At 46.8% G+C, this 20,780-nt stretch overlaps 1 protein-coding gene across 2 annotated transcripts in view; it reads right to left on the bottom strand.

The window, feature by feature from the left end:
• Positions 1-1,956: 1,956 nt before the first annotated feature.
• The window catches only part of LOC138481145 (zinc finger protein 25-like), a 639,663-nt gene continuing 620,839 nt past the window's right edge, over positions 1,957-20,780 (bottom strand). For both annotated transcript variants that reach the window (XM_069613075.1, XM_069613076.1), the window contains exon 6: positions 1,957-3,351. In XM_069613075.1, coding sequence (XP_069469176.1) covers positions 2,399-3,351 — 953 coding nt within the window. In that variant the 3' untranslated portion in view covers positions 1,957-2,398. The remainder of the gene's footprint in view (positions 3,352-20,780) is intronic.

Below are 20,780 nucleotides of genomic sequence, written 5' to 3'. Positions count from 1 at the left end.
TTCGGCTTCGTCAGGTCTTTCTCTGACACCGTAGACTTCTTGGGCCTACCACCAGACGCCTTGGACTTGTCCGGCCAACCATGTTTGGACAACGAGGAGCTACTCGCCCCCTTCGAATGATACAGCCTAGATAAAGCCTTGTTGCATTTCCCCACCTCCAACGCAGGCAACCTTGTCCGATGCTTCTTAGCAGGGGGTTCCGGCGATGCTCCGCGGTCTTCTCTGCTCTCCCTGAAGATTGGCTCCCTCGGGCCGAACCCACCTCAGAAGCCGGGTACGTGCCCTCATTAAGCCAACATTTGAGCCGTCGATTACGGTCTATCAAAGTCTTCTGCGAAAACCCTAGCATATCTTGCAGGCATCCGCTGAGTGATGGGGGTAGATACAGTAAAGACAGTCCATATGACTATCCCCTTCGTACACCACCTTCATGACTTCTTCTGGGCTACCGATGAAAACCTAGCCCACGAACCAAACGCACGTGCAAAAACACGAAACACGAGGTGATCCCAACATTTTGGAGACGGTTGAAATCTGAAGGGAAGCCGCGGGGGTGGGGCTATTTATACCAGATGTCCTATTGGTGGGGCCTAAAGCACCCAAAAAGGACGTTGATAGGACACTAAAGTGTCGAAGTTTTCCATAGGAAAACGCCATGTTAAAGTTACCAAGGTTTCTCAGCCCGACGACGGGGAAATATTCACAGCATGTGAATCCATAAAAGATCCAATGCTGGAGAATGATTAGATACCTACCACTCACACTTTATTTGTGTGCTCTTTAGAAAAAAACGTTCAAGTAATTTAAAAAAAAAATAAATCCTAAATGTCTTTTTGGGACTGGATAGCATTTCTACCAACACAAGATGGGTAAGAAACAAAAAAACAGTTGGCATTCAGGTATTGGGAAATGCTTTAAGTATGCAATGCCAATGCATTGATATATTTTTTAATTGGTAAATGACAAAAATCACACACAAAAAGAATAATCCAATGGATGTAAATCCAAGACTGTCCTTCCTAAACGTTGGAATTCTAAAATAAATCATGTACAATATGGCACTAATATCTTTTCTCAGGTGGCATAGGTATTTAGTGTCAGGGATGAGCTGGAGTCAATCTGTGAAGAAAAGATGGAAGAGTCGGATGTGGCATTGTGAATTATGAGGTACCCGTTTCATGAACTGAATTCACGCCAATAAAAGCCACTGATTTGAGTTCCATATTAACACACAAGGCACCCAATTTGCTGAGTGATGATGTGATTTGATAAGAGACCAATCGATAGCTTCACTTTATAGTGTTATGGTGCACTATTCCATTTTAAAAATCCAAACAGCATTTCTTCAGTGTTAGCTACCGAATCTATACGATTATCGGAAAGCCAGATTAAGAGTCAAAATAAAAGTAGCCACAACCTTAGTAAACTGAATCAGTATGACGTGCTCACAGAAAAACAGAAGGGAACAGTGCTAACTTTAGCAATGTTAACATTGTTATACAACAAATATTTAGCTAAGAAGGTGATGCGCAGTAACTCAAGACTATCAAGATATGCAGCGTATGGGAAATGTTTTGGTGCAATAGCAGTTGGTAGACTTTGTGACAAATCTAATATCCATAGGAGGTACAATCCCTCAGTACTTGTCTTTAGACATCATCTTTTTAAACCTTTAACTGATACATAATGTAATTCCAATAACCTGTGGCAGTTCGTAAAGCCATGATGCAACAAAGGAATCAAAGAACCGATGTCTGCATAATATTCTTCCTACATGCACAGCATAGCTGAATTGCTACCAGATCATTTGCTTTTTCTGTCAGGCTTCTTATTCCTCCTAGTTTTAGGAGTAGAAATTACCAGGTAAACATGATCAATGTGCTTCTACAAGTCATTTCCAAACCGCTGGTGCAAGTGTTAAAGCAGAGGTTGTAGACCAAGTAATGCTGAGCCAAATTAAAATCTTGATAGGTAACAACTTACCATGCTTTACTTACGAGTCACAGGATCAATATATCCTGGTTATTTTGACCTCTGCAGTAGAGTTAAATGAAGGCACACAGTTAATTCAGTTTGACTTTTTCCATCTGCAAGACTGCATAATTTAGTTGCGATTCTGAAGAGCATAACAATGTATATGTAGTATTACACATTTCTTCTTTAAACAAATGGGAAAGATCCTTTCTTACTCTCCAAATACGGTGATGGGAGCATTCATTTCAACCCTCAATGCTCATATTTGGGCAATATATGGTGTGCAAAATTCTCACCAACTCTGCACACTAAATAGTTAATCTAACTTAGTTGCAAACCTAGTACATGACCACACCCTCTACTATCAATCAACAGTACAATGGTAAATACAGGCACAAAGGTTTGAAATAATAGGGTACAGTGATTACAGAATAGAAGCATTGGAGTCTTGTAACTGTGTTACATTGTAATTGTTCTGGTTCTGCATTGTGCTTTGCTTATTTGCAGTGAGACATTTGTGGTAGAGAAGGTTCGATTTGTCATTGAAAGTGAGGTTACATTCATTGCAGGAATATGGCCTATCTCCTGAGTGTGTTTGTAGATGTGTATTAAGATCAGACATCTGACAGAAGCTCTTATCACAGGTATTGCAGACAAACGTTCTATCTTGTTGTATCAACATCTCCAGTTTGGGTTTAATGTCACCAAGGGAATGATATTGAATCTGGTGTCTGACCAGATTTGATTTCCGACTGAACATTTTCTTACAATCATTACACGCATAAGCCTGGTCACCTACATGAGTTTTCTGATGTTTGTGAAGATCTGCTAGCCTATCAAATTTAGATTCACACTCACAACATTTAAATACTCTTTCTGTAGAGTGTGTTCTCTGGTGGCGAATGAGATTAGACTTCTTATTGAAATTTTTATCACACAGATTACACTGATATGGCCTGTCCCCGGTGTGAGTGGTACGATGTCTTATGAGATTCGATTTCTTGTTGAAACATTTGAGACATTCAGGGCATGAAAAATATTCAACTGCTCCAGGTGATACCACGGTGTTGTTGAATTCTGTTTTCTTGCTTGAGTTTTTCTTGAGTTGACTTCGTTTGCGTGCTTTCTCCCAAGATTGGTCACCTTCCCGGTCCTCAGAATCGCTATCTTTAGACTCATCCGGTTCATGTTTTAAGGGGGGTTTCTGTTTAAATGCAGCATTATGCCCTCTGTTGCTCACTTTTTCATCATTGGAAAGCTTGACACCATCCACCTTTACATTTTTCGTAAATTGCTTCAGTTGCTCCTGGGTTTCATTATAGCCTTCCATCACGCCTCCATAATACCAATCACGATACTGGGTGATGGGTTTGTCATCTGTTTGATGATAATAATATAGATAATTAAAATACTATAAAAAACAGTTTAGGTTACTCGAATAAGAAATTCAATCACTATCTGCTTTAAGGTGGTAGTGAACAGGACACACAATCATCTGACTCAGTATGTTAACTCATATCAGGGACATTCTTTGCCTAATCCACAAAGCAGAGAATGGGTGTTTAATTCATAAACCACAAACTGACATTAATAGACCTCTGGGTAGTCATTAGGAACCAATCTGCCGACCTTGTGTCACTAACAATTAAAATTCTCGTTTCTGCTTTCATCCTTTAACATACCACATCTTTTCGTTTTTGGTGAATGGCTAGACATTAAATGGGGAAGGCTTCTATTGTTCATGTTAAACTCCCCTTTAAGTATTTTTTTTATATGCAATGACTATGTAATAGCTCTATAGGGCTTTTCAAAGAAACACTGTGCTTAGATATGTATACCCATAGGGTATGGGATGCCCTGCATGGCAAGGAATGCGTATTGATTCATCGTATTAAGGGCAAAGAGTGATAACACAGAAGGAAATGGATGCCATTAATGTCATAAATACCTTTTTGATACCCACAACAAAAAAGATAACATATGGCGATATTAACAATATGATTTTACACCAAGTGCAAATAGGTGGCAAGTACAATGACTTATTTGAAAAAGCATGAAAACACGTTAAACTAGTTTTAGAAATGAACTGAAAAGTTGCTTTTTCAACAACGCCGATCAAGGACTAATCCCAATGGATGTAGAGACCGCAACTCACAGTACTGCACTACTGTTACCCTGTTGTACAGTGCTCCGCTGCTCTCAAGCTAGGTCTTCCCTTTGGAAAATAGAATTACATTTTTTTAAAGAAAAAGCTGACACAAAAGGTGGACCGATTATACCAATGCTTACATGAAGTGATTTGTGTTTACAGGGGCTATCGCCTGTAGTTTTACTACTGTGCTAAGAAAAGTGGTCAGGTGGTAGCAAGAAATGAGGAGGGCACATGTTTAATTACAATACATACATGTTTTTTTTACGTTACTGTTGGTACTAATTACTGTGGTTTAACTGGGTCTCATGTTATGGCGTGGAAGGCAATAGTGGCACAAAAGTGCTGCCACATATTTATGTACCAGGTAACAGGTTTTTGGAGAGGTTATCCATCAGGTGTGAATGTGTGCTTGTAGTAAACACTAATGAATCTACACAACCCTGCATAACTACACTGCCACAACTGAGTGATCTGATTTACAAATTCCTGAGCTCAAATCCTCGACCTTGCTCTGCGACTAACTGAATAATTCACTCAAATTCCACTGGAGACATATTGAAAATGAAGTAGACTGAATACACGTCTTCAATTGCGTTACTGTAAGAAATGCATGCTCCAGTGCAAAAGCATAATCATGTGCCAAAAAAAATAAATGCGTTTTCCAATGTGTAACATATTTGCTTCAGCTTAAACATCGGTTCAGTATGGGTTTGGCGAAAGAGACTTCATTGGACTCATCCAATCCGTCAGTAACCTTGTTTTGAATGAGCAGCTGAGAAATAAACCACAATGTGTCCCTGATGAGCAGTGTGAGCTTAGGCAATTACTTGTAATTCCGCTTTAAAAAGACAGGCAAAACGTATTGACGGAGGATGGCCACACTCTGTAATTTCGTCATCTGCAGGCCAGTGTGCCGTGAGCCATCAAATGATCGTGCCTTCAGAAACAACATTGTACGCGTTACTCTTCCAGTTTGCCTGATTTACACCAATGTTTAAATAAATTACCATTAATAATGCATTATATGTACATACCAGAAAAATAACAATATTACCAGGTGGGTAAGAATGGACAACTCAAATAAAATGTGTTAACATTTTGCATTTTTCCTTCTGCAGTTCAAGGATAGGATTTGTCAATGTACCATTTCAGTCCCAATAGCCAGTCAACTCAAAGTTCTGTAACCCAGAGGAATGATCCCAATTTAGGGAGGGTATGATTTCAAATTAGATCTTCCGATGCTCTACGCTAGAGTATTCAATTCTAATTCATCCATTCTGCAAATTAATTTTGTAGTAGTATTTTTTCAATAGTTGGGAAGCAATAGGGGCAGAACAAAAATTGCTCCAGAATCCAACATGATTATCTAGTCAGTCATGCCCACAACTCCTGGGAACTCTTAAGCACACGTCAAAGGTCATCACGCTTCAACATGACTTAGCGTAATACCACAAGGACACCACTAATGGCCTCTGTGAAAGTTCTGCTGGCCAATAAGGGAAGTTCTCGTCCCTTATTTTGATTACTTATTGTTCTGGTTAAAACACTAACTATACATTCATCCCAATGATCACTGTCAGTCACTCTTATGTTTTAATTTTGCTACATATTGTGAGTTAAGTCTGTACATGTTCGATTCCCTGACTTTTCCGACTGTTCTACTTTTCAACTCTCCTTGGACCAGTTTCAGTTTCACCATACAGTCTGCCGTCTGGCTGTAGGAGCTCCACACTTCCAGCACTCGCTGCAGGAGCTGTGCGGGCACCTCACCACTGCAAGGTAAGCCCTGCAGGCTTTCTGGGGGCTTTTACAATCTGTATGCAAATAAATAATACATTCAGAAATCACAAACAGAGCGAGCGCACTGCATTGAGGAGGTGCTCTGTGCTTTTGCGTTGTGCTTTTTTGGGCTAGAATCCTTGAATTCTTATTCAAGTCCCTGTTTCAACAATGCAGCAATTGGGATCTGCATTGTTAAAGCCACCTTCAAAATGGCTGACACACTTTCAGCTCATCGAGCAACCCCAGCATCGGGCTGCTGCCCCTCTTTGATTGGCTGTCTGTTGAATTGAAGAGGCAAAAGGGTTCTCCGGTAGGCAGAAGCCAGCCCCAACAACCCAGGACCCCATTACCAAAGCCCCTGTCCGGGCCTGGCTGGGAACAGGCCCTCCTTTTTATTCCTGCTGGCATAGTCAGTCATGCTGCTTACCTCATCCATGCGCATCTGGACTGTGACATCACCTTCTTGCCATCACGTGAGTGTGTGGTGTTGGGCTTGCATTGATGTATACAATGCAAGCCATTGGGCCTCATCACGAGGTCGACAGTAAGGGGTTAACAGCAACGGTAAGGGTGCCGTTGCCATTAACCCCTTGCCGCCGCATTACGAGGTCCCTTAGCAGGAGCCGCTAAGGGACCAGGGAGCTAATAACGGGCCCGCTATTAGCGGGTCTGTTATTAGCTCCATCCCCATTGAGCCCTATGGGGGCTCGAATGGGGAATGGTTCTCAGAATGGGGATTTACCGGGTCCTCCAAGGTTGCAATGACCCGGTAAGTCCCTATTCCGAGAACCCGGACCCGGAATGCGGTAAGGGGGTAGCCATGGCTCCAACCTCGTAATGAGGCCCATAGAATGTTAGCTGGGCTGGAGCCCTATGTTCCCCCATGGTTCTAGGAGTGATGGTTGGGACACACAGGATGGGATATGATCATAGGAAGAGGTATCTACCATAGCTCTCCCACTACTTCTTACTAAAGCCCTGTAACGTAATAAAGCTCAGACCTTTTTTTTTTATACCTGCTAGTTTCCAGAGCACTTCCTGCTTACCTTTCTGGATGTATACACTACAAGTTGGCGAACGAGGATTACTTTGCAGCGAGCCCAGGGATGCCAAATTGAGTAAGAGGACTTCCCATGTTCAAATAACGAGCTGTGCTATGGATGTTGCCATATGGTGAAGCTAGAGTCCCATTTGGTATTTACATGGAAAAGAAAAAGGACCAGAAAGGCTACATGAGCAGGTGATTAAGAGAACATTGATTGTATAATGAGCCAGGGTGAGAGAAGTCCCTGGAGTACATACTGCATAGGTGCATCAATTGGCAAATCAAGCGCTGTTGCGCTATGGAGCAATGCAGCCTTATGGGACATTAAGTGCAACAGGAGCTGTCCTCTCCCCAACAGAAGCCGTATCCTCTTTAAGGTACTGTGCTTTAAAAAAAATGGGAGCGGAAGAAATGTGGGAAGTATTGGGTTCCCGGGTGGCCATGGGTAAGAGCCTCTGCGTTCCAGCCATGCCGATTGGCTGGAACACATACAAAAGGCCCGGTGCCATTCTGGTGCCTTCTCCCGAACGCCGAGGGAGATTTCGGAGGAAAGGCCCTGCATGCGTGTGCCAACGTGATGACGCACACGGGAGAGTCTGTTTATGTTCGGAATGCCAAGTATGTACATGTCCTCCGGCCGCGTCCGGTAGTGAAGTGAAAGGAGATACAAAGTGGATTTACAAAATGGATTTACATTGAATTCATGCAGCTTTAGGAGGATGGCTAAACGTAATGAAAAGGAACCAAGTATTCAGAGGCACTTGGCATGCGGAAGAGCGATAACCATCACATTGGAGGGTCTCAGCTTTTACGGGCGGTGAACACTGAGTTCCGCTCAATCATGGGGAGTTAAGAGGAGATTATAGACAATGTAATATTGCTTTGTTACTTGAGATTTCCATTAATGAGTTTTATCTTTATAGCACGCGGTGCAGCAGTGGCTTTTCAGTAAATTCAACAAGGTACTGTTTTTTTCTTCTTTTGAGCGGAGCCGTGCAGCAACATAGGGTTTACTGTTATCTTTGTCATTTTGTGCTCAGTGCTAACAATTGTCGGGCCATCAGCATTTTGATTAAATGTTTAAAGACGGATGGTCAGCAAAAGGATGGTGCTGACTCTTATGATTTATGGCCTGCTAAGTGTTTCATGACTTTGGAAAGTACGATTGACAGTTCCTGGGATTCATGAGAAGTGTACTACCGTTTTTTTTCTCACAGGGGGACATTTATTCTATGTTCAGGATGGCAAGACTGTACTTCAGTCCCGAGAGACTCGTAGCTCTCAACCATTTGGGTCGCGAAGGCGGGTGAAAACACCCGATTTTAGTTTTGGCGGGTGAGACGCCCATTGAAATGAATGGGCGTGCTGGAGGCTTGGCGGGTGAGTCAGCTATTTACAAGGCGGGTGACACCCGCCAAAAGCGTGAGAGTTGAGAGCTATGGAGACTATCAGGCCGATTCATGGAATGAATGTGCGCTGAAAAAACAGTGCACGCGTGCGGAAACGTGCGATTCGCAGTGAAATAGCGAAAATCGCAGTGCACGTGCGATTATCGCATAGAAAACAGCTCACATCTATTCATGGAAGTCTGTGCACGCGCAAAATGTGGAATGTGCGCTGAAAATGTGCGTGGCACACGCTGGCGCACAGGTCATCGAACGCTGTGCGATAAGGCCACAGCGAATTCGCACATAGCGCGGCGCACATAACAAAAGTAGGCGTTACACGCAGAATGGGGAACAACTCGTGAAAATGTGGGCGTCACGGGGGAAGTACAGGAGGCAAGTGCGCAGAACTCCCACACGCTCGCCTACAACACGTATTCATGGAATCGAATAGGGAAAAACAGCACACGGCCAAAGACGCGCACAGGCCCATACATGTCCGCCACACGAAAGCAGGCGGTAGCGTCCCTGCGCAGGAAAAAAATGTGCGCCAAATTGTGCGCTAACATAAAGCACCTATATACAGCTCTGATGTATGTCCCATACTGGGCCCTCTTGGACAAATGACGTGCAAAGGGGTACGCGACAAACGCGGACACCCGGTGTGTGAATAATAGCGTGTGCGTGTATTTCGGGGGTGCGCGAGAAGTTCTACACGCGATTGTGCTGGGTGCGTGTATTTCAGAGGTGCGCGAGAAGTTCCACACGCGATCGGGCCTGGGGGAGCGTGTGCGTGTATTTCATGGGTGCGCGAGAAGTTTTACAAGCGAAAGGCCTGGGTGCGTGTATTTCAGGGGTGCGCGAGAATTTCCACACGCGATTGGCCTGGGCGCGTGTATTTCAGGGGTGCGCGAGAAGTTCCACACGCGATTAGCCTGGGCGTGTGTATTTCAGGGGTACGCGAGAAGTTCCACACGCGATCGGGCCTGGGGGAGCGTGTGCGTGTATTTCAGGGGCTCGCGGGTGGTTTTACACGCGATCGGGCCTGGGGGAGCGGGGTACGTGTATTTCAGGGGCTCGCGGGTGGTTTTACACGCGATCGGGCCTGGGGGAGCAGGGTACCACTCACCGTCTGCCTTGCGTGTAGAAGAACGCGTAGCCAACACCCACCCGCTGTGAAGTAATAGCGTGTGAACCCCAACGCCTGCAAAACACACGCACCGCACCCCAAGAAAAGCAACGCCCATGCGCGATACGTCACAGACGCGCATACGCGCTAAGGGCCTTTGGTCCAATGGAATCGCGTGTGATGCGCTTACGTGCTAAGGGCCTTTCCTCGAATTACACGCTGACGTGCAGAATTTTCACGTGCCAAATCACTCCGTATCAAGCTGGCCACGCATAAGCACACGGAAGACCACACTCCTGCCCAAAAGGCCGAATTACTGCCCCCCAGAGCCCCGAGCAGCCTCCCACGAGCCATCTGCTGCTGCCTGCCTGCCTGCTGCCACCGTGCCCCGCCATTTGGTGCCTGCACATCAGCCATCTGCAGGGGTCCAGTTGCTGTGTCCACCCCTGCTGGAACAGAACACTCCCGACTGGGATACCATCGCTCCACAGCCCAGCCCCAGGACCCAGTGGCCCACCCACGCCTGCCTCGGGGGTCACCATGTCGGGGAAAACACCATCCGAGACCACTGGCGACCCCCAGCCAGAGGGGCAGAGGGCCACTAGCTTCAGTCAGAAGGAAGTTGGTGTCCTGGTGGAGCTTGTCCTGGGGCATTATGATGCCCTCTTCGGATCACCATGCGCCGACAAGGAAGGACGGGACAGAATCTGGGACGACTTTGTGGTTGCCATCAACGCAGAGGGGGTGGCAACCCGCAACATCAAGCAAGTCAAGAAGCGCTGGGAGGACTTGAGGTCCAGGACCCTCATAAAGGCCCGGCGCCTCGTGGAGGGGGGCCGGGGCAGCATGAGTACCATACAGCTGAGGGTCCTGGAACACGTACACCCAGCGCTCCATGCCCAGATCCTTGAGAGGCAGACCCGTCTGGAGTCGAGCGGTAAGTGGCCAAGCATTGCTGTGTGAGACAGGGCATGTTGCAGTGTGCTGGTTGTCTGATACTTGCCTGTATGTGTGACATAGTACATGTACAAGTGTGTGTGTGCAGGGACATCATGGTCATGCATGTGAGACCAGTAATGTGTGAAGCACACGGTTGGTGTATGTGTTTAAATGCAACATGGGGAGCCCTATGCGGAATGGACACATGAGAGCATGCCAGTCTCTGTTCCTGGACATGGGTGGGGGTGAGGGATGGGTGCTGATGTCATGTACATGTATGGTGTCCATGTCTGTGTTTCTGACCTGCGTGTCTGTGACTTGTGAATGCCATGGATGCATGACACATGTCTGTGACAATGTTCAGAATCACTGATGCAGCCTAGTTATCCTTGCATCCACTGTGTCTGGGGTGTATGAGTCCAGATGGATGAAAGTACGTTGAAGTGTGTGCATGTGATAGGCATGACCCATGATGCATGTGAGTACAAAAACAACATTGTATGCTTCAAGAGTCCCTTGGACATGTTTGCTTATGTCCATAGCATGCGCCATGACTGTTACTGCATGTGTTTTGCCTGCACTGACCCATGTGTTGTGGAGGGACATGATGGAAGTGATCTTTGACAGTGCCACTCATCTGCTATTGCTTCCCGTCTATGGGACCATTGTACAGTACCCTGATGCTTGTGTTCTATGTCTCACTCTACACAGCGCAAAGTGAAGAAGAGGGCAGAGACGGCGCTGTGGAGCTAAGCGGCGGGGGTGCCCCCACGGCTGCAGCGGAAGGGGTGGGTGAGCCCCCACAGGGGCTTGCAACGGCGGAAGACGGTGTGGAGCCATCCAGGTTGGTGGTTTCCACAGAGGAGGAGGAGGCCGCTACTGAGCCACACATGGGGCCTGGTGGGGGCATCCCTGCTGGTGCAAGTGGTGCGGTCCAGGGGCAGGGGCAGGAGGCAGCACAGGTCGCCGTGGAGGTGCCTGTGCATGCCACTATCCCTGACACTGACTGCACCACCATGCACCAGCAGGGATGCCCCATCCCAGGCCCGTCCGCAGGTAGGGGGGATGTCCATGTCATCTGAATCCCCTCCACCTGCGGACGAGGGGACCCCTGGCCGTATGGAGAAGGTCCTGATTGGTGTTGCGTTGCGCACGGCTGTCATTCGTGATGAGGTGCTTGCTTCCCGGGGGGAGCACGCACGTCATCACGAAGAGCACCGTGCCAACGTGGCCCAGTTGGGAGCGGTCATGGTCAGGGGTCTCGTACATGTGTCGGGCACTCTGGCGACCCTCTCCTCCTCTGTGGAGGCTATGCGCCAGTCGTACTCCATGCCGTCTTCCGGCCCATATGCCACCAGGGCCCCCTGTGGACCTGCCCCGACCAATGCAGCCACCTCGGTGGGGATCCCATCCCTGCCACAGTCGGGAGTCGGAGGTCCAGCAGGGGTGGGCACACCAGCAACTGGACCCCAGCAGATGGAGGATGTGACGGCATCATCGGGCAGGGCAGGTGCACGACGGCGTCAGTGGATTCCATCAGCCTGGCTGCTGTCGTGCTGGCACAGGCAGTTGTGTCTGAGGCAGCGGCAGGCTCGACGTGGGAGGCATCATGGCTTGGGGCCATCAACATCAGGGGTGCAGGCATCGGCCGGAGGGCAGGAGAACCCTGGAATTGGAGTGTCTTCCGTGTGGGAGCGGTTGGGCCAGCAGATAGGTGCGGAGCGGCAGCGGGCAGAGGAGGAACGGCTCACAATGGTCAGGGCGGAGAACTCCATGCGGAGGGCGCTGAGGCGGGCTGAGTGCCTCGAGGGTCTTCGCAGGGAGTTGGAGCTGGACACTGCATTATCCCTGCGAGACCTCGGGGCCAGGGAACATGCCCGCCTCCAAGCCATTGAACAGGAGTTCGATGATGCCCTGGCCCATGACAACAACCAGTGAGCCGTCGGACTAGCCCGCTGCCCTTGTAAATAGTTATGTAGTTAGTGTTAGGTTTCGTTTGCTTTTTTATTTATTTTGGACCTTTTGGACAATGGACCACATTTTTGTATATAGTTTTTTTATTAGGTAGTATTTTTATATAGGTTTCATTTCTTCAGTTGGGATCATGGACCCTGGATTGTTTATCTGTATATAGTTGACTGTTGGATTTTAGTTTTTGTTTTGGATTTACCCATGGAGCAATGGTTTTCGGTTTTGTTTTTACCTTGGATTTACTTTCTTGAACAGTGACTTTGGACACCTTTCCCATTTGGATTATGATTTGTGGTTTTTCATTATTTTACTGACATGCTGCTTTTGGTTTTTGATTCCCATTGTCATTTGTTTATTTTTAATTCCATTTATGCTTCTTTTAATACATTGTTTTCATCAAACTTCAATGTGTAGTATCATCTCATTGGTATCATGCATATCATGATATGGGTTTTGAGATTCACTGACACCAATTGGGTGTATGTGAGGGACATGTGTTCATTTCCAAACTTGTAATTGGGGTTCTATCATGTTATTGCCATTTCTAAGTGGGTGGATGCAATACTCGGGTGGGTGTTTGGCATTTGGTGGCTGACCATAAGGGCTAGGGATCTAGATTGTGATGACATGTTGGCTGGGGGACATGTGTGGGGGCCTGGTGGAGGGTGCCCCGCAATGCTGGGGGGTTGGGGGTGCAGGGGGACATGAGTGGGGGCCTGCTAGCAGGTGCCCCGCAATGCTGGGGGGTGGGGGTGCAGCGGGGCATGAGTGGGGGCCTGCTGGCAGGTGCCCCGCAATGCTGGGGGGGGGTGCAAGGGGACATGAGTTGGTGATCAGTAGTGCAAGGAGACATGTGCCTTTGCTGGGGGGCATGCCCATGTTGGGTGGGCTGCCTGCGGGACATGACCAGGGATGCAGGGTAGTCCCCTGTGGTGTGGGCTTGCTGCAGGGGCCGTGGAGGGTGTACAGGGAACATCTGGGAGGACCCACACCGCCAAATCACATGTAGGACTCCCTGGCACCCCTGGAATACACGTACACAGCCCAATCGCGTGTGAAACTTCCCACGCACCCCTGAAATACACGCACCCAGCCCAATCGCGTGTGAAACTTCCTGCGCACCCCTGAAATACACGCACCCAGTCCAATCGCGTGTAAAACTTCCCGTGCACCCCTGAAATACCCGTACCCAGCCCAATCGCGTGTGAAACTTCACACGCACCCCTGAAATACACGCACCCAGCCCAATCGCGTGTAAAACTTCTCGTGCACCCCTGAAATACCCGCACCCAGCCCAATCGCGTGTAAAACTTCTCGTGCACCCCTGAAATACCCGCACCCAGCCCAATCGCGTGTAAAACTTCTCGTGCACCCCTGAAATACCCGCACCCAACCCAATCGCGTGTAAAACTTCTCGTGCACCCCTGAAATACCCGCACCCAGCCCAATCGCGTGTAAAACTTCCCGCGCACCCCTGGAATACACGCACCCAGTCCAATCGCGTTTAAAACTTCCAGTGCACCCCTGAAATACCCGCACCCAGCCCAATCGCGTGTGAAACTTCCCGCGCACCCCTGAAATACACGCACCCAGCCCAATTGCGTGTAAAACTTCTCGTGCACCCCTGAAATACCCGCACCCAGCCCAATTGCGTGTGAAACTTCCCACGCACCCCTGAAATACACGCACCCAGCCCAATCGCGTGTGAAACTTCCTGCGCACCCCTGAAATACACGCACCCAGTCCAATCGCGTGTAAAACTTCCCGGGCACCCCTGAAATACCCGCACCCAGCCCAATCACGTGTGAAACTTCCCGCACACCCCTGAAATACACGCACCCAGCCCAATCGCGTGTAAAACTTCTCGTGCACCCCTGAAATACCCGCACCCAGCCCAATCGCGTGTAAAACTTCCTGCGCACCCCTGGAATACACGTACTCAGCCCAATCGCGTGAGAAACTTCCCGCGCACCCCTGAAATACACGCACCCAGCCCAATCGTGTGTAAAACTTCCTGCACACCCCTGAAATACACGCACCCAGCCCAATCACGTGTAAAACTTCTCGCGCACCCCTGAAATACACGCACACGCTCCCCCAGGCCCAATCGCGTGTGAAACTTCTCGCGCACGCGTGTTCCCGAAACCCCACTACAATACACGTTCCCCACTTTGCGTTTGCTGTTTGCCAGTCCGGTAAACTGGTCCAGGGTTGGCGCAGCCCTTTGCGATGGTTTTGCGATCTTGATGGCTTCTCCTTGCGCGAGGGCGTTCTTGGGGGCGTAACTGGCGCTGCTGCAGGGTCGCTGCGCCACTCTGCACCACGTCTGCTTTTGGAGGCGAGAATCCATGAATACGCTGTGCGCGGAAATTGATTTTATCGCACGCGGCTGGCGCAGACATTCGCACGGGCACGCTGTGCGCCAGCCGCGTGCGACACTTTTGTGCGAATTTCCATGAATGACCCTGTTAATGTAATGTTTAAGTTTGTGTCATGTGGAGATTTTTTTTGTTGTTGCAGCAGAATGAGTACAGCAATGGAGCATCTAGAGCAATTGGATTAGTACAGTTTAAGTGATTTAATGTTATGATATTTAAGTGACTATGAATGTTAGCATCTACCACACTTAGATGGAATTCTTGACGCTAGTCTGCTTCGCATCTAGACAGGATTGTGAATGTTAGCATCTACCACACTTAGATGGAACTCTCAATTTTAGCTTCCGACACACCCAGACAGGATTGTTGATGTTAGCATGTACCACACTTAGATGGAATTCTTGACTTTAGTCTGCCCCGCATCTAGACAGGATTTGAATGTTAGCATGTACCACACTTAGATGGAATTCTTGACTCTAGTCTGCACCGCTCCTAGACAGGATTATGAATGCTAGCATGCGCCACACTTAGATGGAACTGTGAATGATGACAAGTGCAACACCCAAATGGAATCATGATCACTAGCCCTCCTCACATCTAGACAGAATTTTGAAATTAGCAAGCGCCACACACTCAGAAGGAATAGTGAATGATAGCAAGCATCACACCTAGACACAATTGCAAGGACAGAAAGGCCAACAAACTAATCCACTGAAATCTCATCTCTCTGCATACACCACTCAAACTCTAACCAAACACAACCACAACCCTAATACGCAGCAATCCGCACAAACTTCACTACACTGCAACAACAAAACAAACCGCACATAGACTTGCACAACAGCACACGGCGACTACGGACCATAAAACACCCCAAGCCCAGCCAACGGACCCACCGGGCTGAGGCTGCCAACAGCAAATCACTGCTCTCTTGCACTTTTCCAGCTTATTCCCACTAACTCACCCCCCTCTCACTCTTTCAGAGCCGCCAGAGCGCCAGGGGACCACTCCGGTGGTGATAGTGCGCGGTATAAATATCCTTTAACATTAACAACAACATATGTAAAGGGGAAAGCATGAGCTAATGTTAATATGTTTTTTTTCAAGGCGGCACAGTACGTGTTATGTGTTGAAAGTTTGTAGCGAGGAAACATTGCACATCTTTCAAATTTTAATACCATTTCCTTTTCAGATGGACATTATAGGGAATTACAAATGCAATTTACTTATAGTGAATGAAAATGACCGGCAATATAGATATTAAGTGAATGTTTTGACCAGTTTATGGTTCTTGACTGCCAAGCATATCCTAGTTAGTGCATCTTATGATTTTAGAACGAATATTATGGTTTTCTATTTAGAGGCGAATACCTATATGCATATTTAAGAAGAACAAGTTACTTACCAACTGGTAATGTTCTTTCGACTATATGTTCCTCCAACGAATTCTACATCTTTGACATGTAATGTCCACAGCTGTGCATTTCGGAAACCTTTTTCGGCAGAGGGCGTCCTGCGTCGATGGCGTCGGGTCCATGTCCCTCGAAGGCCTCCCTTAAGGATGATGTCACATGATGTTATAAATAGGACTGTGGGATGTTTTTACCCATGCATCCAAGCCCTACAATAAAACTGTGCAGTACTGGCATGGAAAACATAATGATGGCCAGAACTCCCCAGAGAGTGCACAGGGAAAACATGAAGAATAGGCTGCCACCCATTTTTGCCTTGTGAGCACAGGAGGGCACTGCCTAAAACCACCAGTGGGCTACACACACAGTAGCATGAAACCATTGGGAATGGCAATGCGGATTGCCAAAAAAGCAACTCAGAACTGTGGGGAATTAATTTTCTTAATCCCAAAAATGGTTACATTATCAGTACTCACCACTATCAGAAAGCCAGCGTTTTAAAACCACCAGACATTTGTGTAAAACTGAACAAATGACCAAGGAAAGACTTGCTAAGAGGTGGATACAATGTAAAACTATATTCTGAAATGACTTGAAGGAAGTAATTATTTAATGTATATGTAAAAATTGTCAGTTTGATTTGAATGTAGAAAACTGGGAACAAAAAGTGACATTTAGCTGAAACCTGGCTTAATGAAACTGGATTCTGCCTGACAACTACCCCCAACAGGAGTTGAAACCTGCTCAGCCACTCCCCTTGCCAAAAGGAGTTGTCACCTCTCTGATTAGATTAGGGGTGGAGCAGCTGGGGACTACAGGGAGTTGAACAAAGGCCTGTCCTGGACTCAGGCAAATGTTATATTGGGGGGCCGTAAAGTGGCTTCGTCTTAGGGGAAACTGGGAGGGGCAGTGCCTCTGCTAGCAGCTGAACTTGGGGGAAGTGGATAAACCAGTTATTCCACCCTGTGATGTGGGAAGCCACACCTCTTTTTGACCAGGGCATAATTTTAAAAAGATAGATAACTCTTAGTGCGGACTTGTCAGAATTATATAAGTAATATCATTATTTTTGTGATTTTTCTGTGAACATTTTAAGAGGCGTTAGGACCCTGTGGTGTATTCTGGGGGGGTTGCTAGCGGAAAATAGGGTCTCACTCCAAATGTATGCATGTTAAAAATCTGACACTATCATCTGTAACCCATATCCCTGGTGCACATTTGTGTAAAATCTGGAAAGGTTTAGAGGTCGTTATCTGGATGAAAAGGGGAGAATTCTGTCATCAGTGGACACAACATCGTACAAAGACAGGGATTGGATGGTTTGGTGCTACAGAAAATATGTTAACTGGACATATAATATTAGAAAAATGGTGCATAGATAAATATGTATTTGGGTCAGAAATAGATTTGTGTGCAATCTGACAAGGGGGGGTTCCTCTGACCATAAAACCTACAGCATCACTCTGACTCACATTTCCTTCCCCCAATCAAGGGAGAGAGGAGGAATTGGGCCACTGACAAGTAGAGAGGGGCAGGCTTAGCTAGGCCCAGGCACACACCCATTTTCAAAACACATAAAAAGAGACTGCTGGGACAGGTAGAGACATTTAATTCCATTTGCTGCGGAGCATGCTGACCGATGACTTCACATCCATAGATCCAGACTTCAAATCCATCAATCTCCAAAGACCAGAACTTTACTTCAGAACTTAAAGCAAGGGCCCAAACCCACAAACTGAGAACTCTTCTCAGCAGGCCTCAGCAACCTTAAAATCATTTGCAACTATTCCACAGCCGGGCAAGCTGTTTGAATTCTTTTGCCAAGAACAATTGCCAGAGACCAGACCAGAGATCCAGAGTGACCCAGACCGTTGTGAGCAGAACCAGAGAGCTGACCCAGATCACTGTGAAGTGCCGAGACCAGAACTGGAGTCCAGTCCAAAACCTGACCAGATCCGTGGCGAGGCCTATTTCAAATTTATATTGCGAGTACCTAGCAGAACTGTGCAGAACCAATCTCTTAGTTAAAATAATCTGATCCAAACTATTTTAACCTAAGTAGAACTGCCTCCTAGAAATCGTGTCATCTGTCATTTTTAAAGCTGCACAACTGTCACCTGTCAATTCTGCAGCTGCAAGCTGTCACCTGTCATTTTGAGTTTTACTTTAAATCCGAAAAACTACCTTTATTAAATCGTCCGTATCTCTGGAACCGTTTGTCCTAGAAACTTGGTTTAACTTTCCTCTGAAAGCTTAGACTCTCAGCTTTCCAACGAACCGACTTGCTACTCTTTATACTTTTGCCGTAATCCTGATTCACGCACTCGCGAATTTTGCCGCGATTTGGCCTGATTTCTTTACCTGTAAAAAGATAGCAGCTTTTTGCTTTCCTTTGCTAAAAATGTGTTTGCCTCTTAATAACCATCCCTGAATCATTGCTAAAGTGAGCCTGAGCTCATCCCAAGTATCTCTCACTCACCCTGTGCCTCCTAAAGGGAATTAAAAGCATTTTCAGCATATTTCTCACTTCATTACCACCACATTCAAAGCACTTGGGCCTGTGTTTCAAACTCCTACCTGTTTCCTCTAAGCTTGCTGGGGGGGAATTGAATTTCGTATTGTATTTGATTGCATTCCTGAGAACTATGTGTGTTACTTCCATCTCCTTCCATTTCTTACATTGCATAGGGGACGGGGGTAAATTGCCAGAGAAAAAGTGATTATCTTATCTTTTGCTAAAATCATATCAAGTATTTCTGTACTGCATTTTATTCCTCATTGCTTTTCCCTTGAAATCATAAAAGTATTTTTGCTACTTTATCCATCCTATACTAACTCCTCATTGATTATAAAGAAGTGTGCTAGTGTCAGATTACCCATTGTTGATTAACATTATATTTCTAAGGGCGATATCGATTATTAATTTATTATAAAAGCGTGGTATCTATATTTTGTTTTATTTCTCAAATAAACCTTTTAAGCTTGCAAAACAGAACTACTTCTTGGCTCAGTGGGGTCAGGGGGATTCTAAGAGAGGGGTGTTATATAGGGGTAGTCATCCAGAACTCATGAACTGGACATAAAGATATATCAATAAGGGGTTCCATTCAGTATCCCAGACTAGGCATTGACTTAGCTGTAGTGTTGAATTGAATCCTCTTACAGGACGCACGGCGCCCATAGCCTCAGTTTAAGTTTTTTCCCCCATAACGTGTGACACCCTTCTGATGCCTGCTGGACTGCACTTAGACTTGCGGAAACGGAAGCTGCAATCGCATAGGAAATTCTCCTGAGGGGCAGGCTGGGTGGGCGATGTGGAATGCGTTGGAGGAACATCCAGTCGAAAGAACGTTACCAGTTGGTAAGTAACTTGTTCTTCGAATGGATTGTGTCCTCCAACGCATTTCACATCTTTGACAGACTCCCAAAGCAGTACCAGTAAATGGAGGAGGGAAACATTTTTAGAATACCCAATTAGATTACGGAATAAAGAACTGCCTTCCCAAAGGCCATATCCTGACCTTGGACCGTATCCAGCGAATAATGTTTTACAAATGTATGGATTGAAGCCCAGTAGCGGCATCACAAATATTCCCAATAGGAACACCCCGTTGTGGAAATAGCCACGCCCCTAGTGGAATGAGCTTTCAACCCTTAAGGAGGGTCTTTACCCGCCAGCCGGTAACACTCCGTAATGGGAAGGATAATCCACCTGGACATGGTCTGTTTGGTAACACCCTGGCCCAACCGGTGTCCAGCATATCCTACAAAGAGGTGATCGCCCACTCTGACCCTGGACATCCTAGAAATGTAAAAGCTAAGAGCTCTCCTAGGATCTAACCGATGGAGATGCTCCTCTTCCATACCAGTATGAGGAGAAGGGTAGAAAGATGGAAAAACCACCTTTTGACTCATATGATATTAATAGACTACCTTAGGTAGAAAAGAAGGACGTACTCGCAGTACAACCCTGTCCTTGTGAAACACAGTAACGGGTGGCCTAGCTGAAAGTGCCTGCAATTCACTCACTCTGCGAGTGGAAGTAACCGCAACCAAGAACACAGTCTTGAAGGACAGAAATCTCAAAGGACAAGAGTGCAAAGGTTCAAACGGAGTACCCATGAGAAATCTCAAAACCAAATTCAAATCCCAAACCGCAACTGGAAAGGGGACTGCGGGAATACATTTGTCAGTCCTTTAAGATTCCTTTGATTTCTCAGTTTCTTAAAGTAAGAACATTCTTCAGACGAGCGCTTAAAGATAGACAGCGCCGCCAGGTAATCTTTAATGGTACCCACTTGAAGGCCCCTGTGGGTCAAAGAAAGCAAGAAAGACAAAACCATAGGAATGAAGCACTGAAAAGGATCAACATTGTGATCCCTACACTAGTCGCAGAAATTACACCAACGGTACAAGGATTCTGTTGCAGGCCGCCTGGCCGAAAGCAACACCTCCATCACGTCATCCGGGAGGACCCAATCCCTATACCTCAACCTTTCAGATACCAAGCGTGAAGGTTGAGAGTCTTGACCTCTGGATGTAGAACCTGACGACCCCCCTCACCTCCCCTGACCTCCCCTTCCCTCCCCTGCCCTCCCCTCCCCTCGCGAGTG

Source organism: Ambystoma mexicanum, chromosome 5p, assembly GCF_040938575.1.
Source record: "Ambystoma mexicanum isolate Mex_15411 chromosome 5p, UKY_AmexF1_1, whole genome shotgun sequence".
Lineage (NCBI taxonomy): Eukaryota > Metazoa > Chordata > Amphibia > Caudata > Ambystomatidae > Ambystoma > Ambystoma mexicanum.
Note: the sequence above shows the minus strand (reverse complement) of the source record. Positions and strands in the feature narration are given on the sequence as shown.